We start from the raw sequence: 8,322 nt of genomic DNA, 5'->3' as shown, positions 1-8,322 counted from the left end.
TCTGGTTCAACTCCCTTCTCTCAGACAAGTTTTTATGATTCCCATTCTACAGATAAAGCAACTGAGACCTGAGACTTTCCTCACCCCCACCAGCATCACGCAGCTTCGTCTGCACCGCCTCAGTCAGTTCTGAGGGCCAGGGACCCTAAGATAGACACGATGATACCCACGGCATAAGCCGCTGAAACAGAAAAACAAAAACAAAAACAAAGTAAAAAAAAAAAAAGAAAATAAAAAAGACAAACAGACCAGGGAGGGCTTCTACATCCAAACCGGGAGGGCAAATACCCTCTAGGGGTGTCCGGGGAAGGAGGCAGGGCTTGTGGCTCAAATAATTCTCGGCCAACAGCACTGCAAAGTGTTAGGAAAACTCAGTGATTCAAAAGTATTTGTCTTTTGGTAAAGCCAGGGCCTCCCTAGACTCAGGGCAGCCCCAGATCAGGGGAGACCCTGCTTGGGGGAGAAGTGAAGACACCCTCCCACCCCCAGCCCGGCTGCTAGGGTCCCTGGCGGAGGTAGAAGGACAGAATTAGCGCCACTATGCAAAGCAGCAGGAGAGGAAGGGCTCCAGCTCAGTGGAGGCAGATGCCAAAACAAACCAGCTTCCTCAGGCCACTCAGAGGCCACGGAGGGAGCAGGGAGCTGGCTGTGCCCGGCCTGGCCAGCATGGTTCCAAAGGAGCGCCACTGAGCCATGCACACATGGGCTGTGTGAAACTGCGGGCTCAGGAACCTCAGCCCCCTGCCCCACCCCACCTGGAGGTCCAGGGGGAAGCTGGTAACAACTGGTGGCTGCTCTTACTGGTCCCCACATGCTGGTCTTGCTTCTCCAGTTAAACTGACACTTCCCTAGGGGCAGGAATTTCTCTGCCTGAATCCAGGGTCCCCCCAAGGTCAACAGGAAGCGGAGTGAGGCCTGGCTTTGCACGTGGAAGTTCACTGCAGTTAAGCTCCTAGCTGGGAACTGTTCCCAGTCATTCCTGCAGCTGGCAGGTTGGGGCCCTAATTTGTAGGGCCCTACGGGTCATTTTGTGGGGATCTTGGGGCCCTAGGGGGCCCCTGATGTGGTACTAGGAAAAGCTGAAGGAGTCACCTAAGGACCCCCAAACTTCACCACTGCAAAGCCTCCCTCTTTAGGAATCTCTCCCTTGCGTGGCTCTGGATCAAACTTAAAAACAAAATTTTCAGGCTGGGTGGCGAATAGTTTAACTGGAGAATAAGGCCAGCGTGGACAGCACAAGGTAGGAACAGGGCTTGGGCAGGGTCTAGGGGATATTTGGGAGGGCTTCTTGCAGATGGAGGGCCTTCAAGGACAGTAGGATTGGGATGCGTAGGTAATGGCAAGCTCCTTCAAGGTTGAGCCCCCTGCACTACAGAGCAGGACCCAAGTGCGGCTTGTGGGCTAAAGGGAATGCAGGATGAAGGCATCCCCGCCAAGAAGGGCTACCGGCTTTTCTCTGGTCTGGGCCCAGCCAGGGGAAGCCGGAAGGATGCAACTGCGGATTCCAGCCAGCCTTTCAGAGAGAAGCCCTAGTGAGCCCAGGAGAAGTCCGTGAAACCCATGGCAGTCATCCTCTCCTGCACCTATAGGCCCACAGAGGCCCAAACATCTGTGCCCAGAGAGATATTCTAACCCACCCCATACCCACAGATGTCACAAGCCTGTTCTCAACACACTGTTTATTCCATGGGAGAATGGGATCAAGGCTAGAAGCCCCCTAGGATGAGAGAGGGTAGGAATGGGTGGGAGAGGGTGGGAGAGAGTGGGAGAGGAATGTGGCCCTCTGCAGCCCATCTGTGGCCAAGTGGGATGGACCATGGCTTTTCCCCGGCTCTGCAGGAAGCTGGTCTGCTCTGAGTCTATTTGCAGGTTCCAGACAAGCCTCTGCCTTCCCCGTCCAGAACGTGGGCTGGATCCCCACATAGCACCCCCAGAACTCTGGGTCCAGTCTATCCCCAGAGAACTCCCCACTCTAAATCACTGCCCTGCCCTGAGGCCCTTCCACTCCAGTCTCTGCGGCAAGAGCTGGGGACCAGGGGCCGGGAGGGCAGGCAGATGTGATGGATCAGCTTTGGAGGCTGACCAAAGTCCAGGGAAGAGGGGATGAGCTGGGAGCTGGAGGCGGCTCTCACACAGTCAATGAGGGCCCGGCTGGCTGGGTCCAGAGGCGTGGGGAGGGCCGGCCCCTCACTCTTGACCTGGGTGCTCCCCGACTGACCACTTCACCTCTCCTGTCCGCAGAGTCACTATGTCCTCGTAGGTGGCCGTCTGGTCAATGTTCAGGCCCTGGAGACATGGGATGGTGCTCAGGCCTTGGCTCCTCTCTGACCACACCAGCGGATGGTGCCGCCAACTACCCCACGGCCCTCAGCGCTGTGGGGTCCCCCTCTTCCTTACCTCATAGGTGTGATCTTCATCCATCCCAGCCTTGCTGTCATCCTGGCGGGGCAGGGGATGGAGAGCAGAGCGTTAGCTTCCCCCATCCCACCCACTGTTGGGTCAGGCTGGGGAGGGCCAGGGAGACTGGCCTGGGGTAAGGGGGTCAGGGGTCAGGGGGTGAGGTGCACTCTGCCAAAACAACTGAAAGGATGAAGGAGAGACTGCATAGGTGAGTCAAGGGGTGGGCTCTGGGGCTGGGGAGATGGAGACCTTGCCCACGTCTGGCCTGCCCCCTGGCCGCCTCCCTGTCCCCCGTGGTCACCTTGTCCAACAGCAGGAAGATGGGCACGATGATGAAAAGGATGATGAGCAGGGTCTGGATCATGATGATGCCATCTTTTAGTGTGTTCCTCCGCTTCAACTGTGCCAAGGTGCTTAACCCTGCGGGGAGGTGGCAGGCGGTGATGAGGCTGGGGGCCCGCTCCTTGAGCCTGCGCCCCTCAGGACCTCCTCAGAGTGGTCTAAGCTATGGCTACGGCCACCTTCACGGTGCGCCCCCCCCACTGGTGGCAGGCTGGGCTGGAGCAGGGTGCGGATGGCTCCAGGAAGGCTCCGTGGCCCCATCGGCCCCTCTCCCTCCCTGGCTGGAGGGCAGGCCCCAAACACACCCATGACTCGCAGCTCAGTGCCGCAGCCCCTGCTGAAGGACATCTTGGAGCACTTCTGCTGGCAGAAGTAGATGCCATTGTCCTGGAACTGGACCCCTTGGATGGTGAGGGTGGCGATGGAGCCGTTCTGGCTCTGCATGACGCGGCCCTTGTCCAGCAGCAGTGGCTTGGGCTCCAAGTCCATCTCCCGCTTCCGGAGCCAGCTCACGGCTCCCAAGTCCTTTGTGTGGCACCTGATTTCCACCGTGGCACCCCTTTTCCGGGCTATGAAGCGCGGGTTCTGCCAGATGCTGGAGCAAGGGCTTCCTGTGGGCGCCAAGGCCAGGATCAGCACCCCGCGGTGCATCGTCCCGACCGCCAGCCCCACCGTGGGCCCCCTCCCCTCGTGGCGGGACCCTGGCTCAGCCCCCGTGGTCTGTCCTTGCTCTTGGGCGTGGGACAATCATGAGGCAGAGGTGTGTGGGAGCTGAGCTACAGGAGTGGCCACAGGCCAAACCACCAGGTCCCTCCCCTTTCCAACTGCCCCCACCCCAACATTTGATTTTCCTTTAGAAGGGTTCTGGAACCTTCCTATTCTTTTCCACGCCCATACAGCAGCATGACCTAGGCCTCACCCACTGGGGCCCAGAGGCCTGCAGGACAGCCCCCCACCTGGCCTGGTGCTCCCACTTTTTGATTCCTAAACCTTCTTTCTCAGCTTGGTGACCTCTCCTCACCTGCCTGCTCAAGAAGCCCCCCTCCTGCATCATTCCCAACGTTCCCAGTGAGGGGCCTCTGGGAATCTTTGAGGCCCTGTGACCTGTCAGAGCCCCTAAGGTTACAAGCTCCTTCCCAGGCTCAGTCCGACTCCCCAGCGAGACAGCCCAGCCCGAGTCCTCAGTGCAATTACCTCTGGCTTCCCCCTCCTACCCTGGGTTGAGCCACACCCCTTAGTCGCTGGGACTGGAGCACTTATGTCTAATGAGGGTGACAGCTGGCAGGAGGGGTGCTGGGGGGGGCCTCGGACCCAGGCCTCTGAGATGGAGACCCTAAGGTAGCCTAGAGATGGGTGTCCTGGCTGGGGAGATCCAGGGAGACAAGGGCACAGGGGCAGCCATGGCACAGCCCCTGAGACCAGGACCAGCATTAGACACACACATACTTGCCCCCAGAAGGGGCAGGGGAAGTTGCTGACCTTTGGGATCCGGGTACTTTTCTGTTTTGGCTGCTGGCACACCTGCTGGGTGGGAGGAAGTAGGCGGGGCTGGGTCAGGGCTCTCCACTGGAAACTCGCTGCCCCACCCCTACGGCCCCCCTGCATTCCTAGACCCACTTCCTCCTCCCAGGACATCAAGGTCAAGACCCCTCAGCCCTCCCTGGCACTGCTCTGGAGAGACTGGAGTGGGGAAGAGTCACCAGAAATCCACCTCCCAGCCCCTCTTCTGCCTTTGGCCTGTCGGATGGCCTTGAGCAGGCACCTGGATGAGACAGGAGGAAAGTCATAACTGGAGGGCTGTCCTGTCTTCCAGACCAGGGGGCCATTTCTGGAACATGCACATCCCAGGGTCTGGTTGGGGGCAGCCTCTCTCCTGCGTCCCCCCCCCCCCCAACATACAATGCCCTCAGGGCCTGGGGGTAAACCATACTCCTCCCTACCTTCCGTGTCATAGACACCAACCTCTCACACCCAGCTCAGGCTGACATCTTCTAAGCAGGAGAGGGGCTAGGGCCCCAGACCCCTTAGCCCATCAGCATGGGTGATACCCACAGACCCAGGGCCCAGGGCAGTCTGAGGGAGACAGGAGGCAGAAAGTGTGAGAGACAGAAGGGGGAGGTTGGAGAGAGCAGGACACAGAACCGTGGAAACAACCAAACAGCCCGTGACAGAGAGTGAAACCAGTAGGCCTCGTTTTGGGGGGGGGGGGCGTACCTGAAATCAGCAGCAACACTACCAGCCAGTTGCTGGGCACGGGAGACAGCACCAGCCTGGCCATGGTCACCACTCCGTCTCGGACCCCAAGCTGGTGACGAGGACAGAGGCTCCTGGGGGGGAAACGTGTAACTGCCTGGGCTGCAGCCTGTCCCCTCCCTGCCTCTTCCCCACCAGGCCCCTTCCTGCCATGCAAATTGGGACCCAGGGGAGGCACCAGCTCTCCCGGGACCCTGGGGGAGGGCGGGCTCTCTTGTCAGCTGTGCAGCTAAGGCTCAAAGGGCACCACAGTGGATGACCCTGGGAGGCAAGGGCCACCGAGTCTTCTGAGGGCAGCTTGTGCTTCCCTCCCCGTGCCCCCCGCCCCCACTGACGGTCATGTCCTGGGGTCCCCAGGCTTCTATTGCACAGTCTAGGTTCCCAGGCTCTTAGCTGAATACACCCCGGTCCTGTGGGTGAATGTGGTGAGCACAGCTTCTAGGCTCTGGGTCAGCCTGCACTCTGCAGGAAGAGAGGCACCAAGGAAGGATGGTGCAGGGGTGCTGGGGGGGTTGCTATGGGCGCAGGATGGGCACCTGGGGGGGCCCAATGTGCAGCCTCTAGGCTGGAGTGCAGGCAGCCATTTTGGGGGTTGATGATTTGACCCTGTGGAGGAAGGGAGCCACAGAGGTTCTTGAGCAAGAGCCAGATGTGGCAGCTACTTGGGAGATGACATGATCTAGACCCTGGCAAGAGGCCTCCCTCCCTCCCTTGGTGAGAGAATTTTCTAGAAGCTGCCAATGGGGTGGACTTAAGTAGAGACAGCTTAGAAAACACCCAGCACTCAGCAATCGGGGGACTTCCAGGGAGTTGTCCATAGCTCCCAGGTCTTGGGTCGGGGACACGAGGCTAGCACAGGGAAACCTCCAGGTTCTGACACTCAAAGGCTCCCTGGCTTTATCTTGCCAGTCAGTAGAGTGGTGGATGGAACCATAGTGTTCAGAAACTTGTCTGAGTTTCTGTCTTTGTGTCCCTGGGTCAGACACAACTTTTGCACCTTGGGGGCTGGGCCTGCCCTTGTGCAGTGTACAACCTGCACAGCCACACATGGCAGGCTTGCTTACGTCAGCCCTGCAGCTGAGCCCACTCTGAGTTTTATGTATCCCCCTTTTTCTCTCTTGTCCCCTCAATCCCTCTCTTCTCCCAACTCCCAGGAGGGGAAGAAAGATGCTGAATCCTATGTGTCCTCTGCCTACATCTCGTTCTCCCTGCTACCCTCCATTTTTCAAACAGCTTACGTTACTGGTGGGTCTCTTCAGGTTTAGAGAGACGTGGACCTGCTCCATTCCAGGGCTGGCAATGAGAAAGGCAGGGGTCTGGGTGCTGCCCCTCAGTCCTGGTGGACACTGGCCTCAGCTGGATGGTAGGGGCCACCGCCAAGGAGTGCGGGCCAGGACCAGAGCTATAGAAAACAGCGACAGGAGGGTTAAGGTTTCATCCAAGGAACAGCTCGTTCCTGGCAGTCCCAGATGTTCTTGCTGTTTCCAGATGTTCCAAATGAAAAAAAAAAAAGAAAAGAAAACATTTCTCTGAAAAGGTGTCAGATGTTCAGTTCACAGAACAAACAGCCCAGGAATATAAACATTACCTGAGGTCAGTCTGGGGACCACAGGCCCCTTGTGCTGGTGGGAGTGGTTGGAACCCTCCCCAGAGGAATGGGGGGACATCCAGGGGTTTCTTCCTTTAGCAAAGTACCTCCTCATGATGGAGACCTTGGTTAGCTTTGGAGCTAGTGTCCCCCCAAAGTTGGGAAGATAACGGAGGAAGGCTTGGGGCACACACGTGTGTGTGTGCACATGTGTATGCTCACATGGTGTGTTGCCTGGGCTGTATGGTGTGGGCCCTGCTCAGGAGCTGGGCCCCGAGGCCCAGGGTGACTACAGGGGGCACAGCGGTTGGCGGGCAGATGGCATCTTCCAAACACATCCACACGCCCATATCCCCTGTGGGCAGGCATGCAGATGTGTCCTTTGGACTTCATTCCCATTCATGCCTGGCAGGGATCCATTTTCAGGAGTGGGTGGAAGCAGTGGGGCCCCCACCGCCTGCAGGGTTATTTGTCACAGTTGGGGCTGTGCTGTTCCTTCTCTGGTGACAACAGCACAGAGCTCTGTCTGGGGTTGTGACGCCTTTTCTTTCCTGGAACAGGAGGCCCCATAAGCCCACTCCTGCCTCTGCCCCCGGCTACCCTGGGCTGCACACCCTGACATTTGGCAGCCTCTACCACCCCTTTCCAGGAAGGCAGCATCGAGACAAGAGACGGGGGTGGAGGGAGAGGGGACAAGGGGCTTAGGAATTTGAGGAAGCAAGAGGTCAAGGACCCCCAGCAACCCTGGGAAAGGAGAGGGCAGAACCTCAGTTTGGAAGGAGAGGCTCAGACCTCTGCCCCTCCCCCTAATCCACTCAGCCTGGCTCCACTGGACTTGCTGTTTTGCAGGGGATAGGGAGGATAGAATGGAGGCCCGCTGGCTAAGAAAGATGTTAAGTTTGATTCCTGGCCCTGCAGTGTACCAGCCAGAAAGCCGCCCCAAGTTACCTGGTGGTTCTCATCGAGGAGTGGTCCCACCCCACTGCGGGGGGCATTTGGAAAGGCACTGGGGCCAGCTGATAGCTGATGGAAGAGATGATTTTGAAATACTGGCTTATGTTTTTCATCTAGTATTTTGCCTCTTTTCCTCCACTGTTCAAGGCTCAGCGGAAGGGTGGGCCAGGGCACCCTGCAAGCTCTCCTGTCCTTGGAGCCAGAGAAAGCCCCAGGCGCAGTCTGGAGAAACTTACAGTGAGAAGGAGCTCCCCGCCCCAGGGAGGGAGGTCAGCACCCCGGTGGGGGGCTCAGAACCCTGCAGGGATGCCAGACCCTTCTCCCCACACACAGAGAACAGTAAGGGGAAGGGGCCTCAGGAATACGGCTGAGGGATGGCAGGGTTCCCTGTGGCGGCCCACCCCAGCCTGCCCAGGTGCCATGTAACCTCAGGACCCAGGAAAAGCGGGTGCGGAAATCTTGTGAAGACTAAGTGTTTCCTAGTTTGGACAAATACAGTCCTGGGAGTCAGAAATCAAGCTGCAGAAAACAAAATTATATATAAAATTATATTTCACTCACCAGGATTGTGGACTTAGCTCACGACATCGTATTACTGATTGTCACAGGTCCATGGGACCCTGGGCTCTCTGAGGTCGGAGGCCAGAGGTAGGGTCCTTCGGGGACAGTATCTGTGAGGACGGAGGGGCCACACCATGTGTCCCTCAGGCACCTCGGGGCCTCTGGGGGGCGCAGAGAAGTGGAGGGGGCTTCTAGAGAGGAGGGGCTGGGGCCACCGGATCCCA

At 58.3% G+C, this 8,322-nt stretch overlaps 1 protein-coding gene across 4 annotated transcripts; it reads right to left on the bottom strand.

Annotated features, from left to right (window-relative positions):
• Positions 1 to 1,664: 1,664 nt before the first annotated feature.
• Positions 1,665 to 6,481, bottom strand: CD79B (CD79b molecule). Of its 4 annotated transcripts, none has more exons than XM_087854220.1 (7): positions 6,234 to 6,481; positions 4,957 to 5,069; positions 4,222 to 4,266; positions 3,048 to 3,353; positions 2,702 to 2,820; positions 2,398 to 2,439; positions 1,665 to 2,286 (listed from the first exon to the last, which is right to left on the bottom strand). In XM_087854220.1, exons 2-7 carry the CDS (start codon positions 5,018 to 5,020, stop codon positions 2,188 to 2,190), a joined length of 675 nt encoding a protein of 224 aa, XP_087710346.1. In that variant the 5' UTR covers positions 5,021 to 5,069; positions 6,234 to 6,481; the 3' UTR covers positions 1,665 to 2,187. The 4 variants fall into 4 exon arrangements, with proteins under 4 accessions (XP_087710346.1, XP_087710347.1, XP_045670199.1 ...); XM_087854221.1 differs by having other exon boundaries at positions 4,222 to 4,263; positions 6,234 to 6,480; XM_045814243.2 differs by lacking the exon at positions 6,234 to 6,481 and having other exon boundaries at positions 4,957 to 5,118.
• Between the last annotated feature and the right edge of the window lie 1,841 nt (positions 6,482 to 8,322).

This window comes from Ursus americanus, chromosome 23 (assembly GCF_024610735.1).
Source record: "Ursus americanus isolate L20-20 chromosome 23, mUrsAme1.1.p, whole genome shotgun sequence".
NCBI lineage: Eukaryota > Metazoa > Chordata > Mammalia > Carnivora > Ursidae > Ursus > Ursus americanus.
The sequence above is the reverse complement of the archived record's forward strand: the minus strand, read 5'-3'. Positions and strand labels throughout refer to the sequence as shown.

Coding starts and splice junctions, on each gene's coding strand:
- CD79B (XM_087854220.1), bottom strand. CDS start 5,020: ATGGCCAGGCTGGTGCTGTCTCCCGTGCCCAGCAACTGGCTGGTAGTG. Junction 4,267..4,956: donor AGTGTTGCTGCTGATTTCAG/GTACGCCCCCCC, acceptor CCTCCCACCCAG/CAGGTGTGCCAGCAGCCAAA. Junction 3,354..4,221: donor AAAGTACCCGGATCCCAAAG/GTCAGCAACTTC, acceptor TGGCGCCCACAG/GAAGCCCTTGCTCCAGCATC.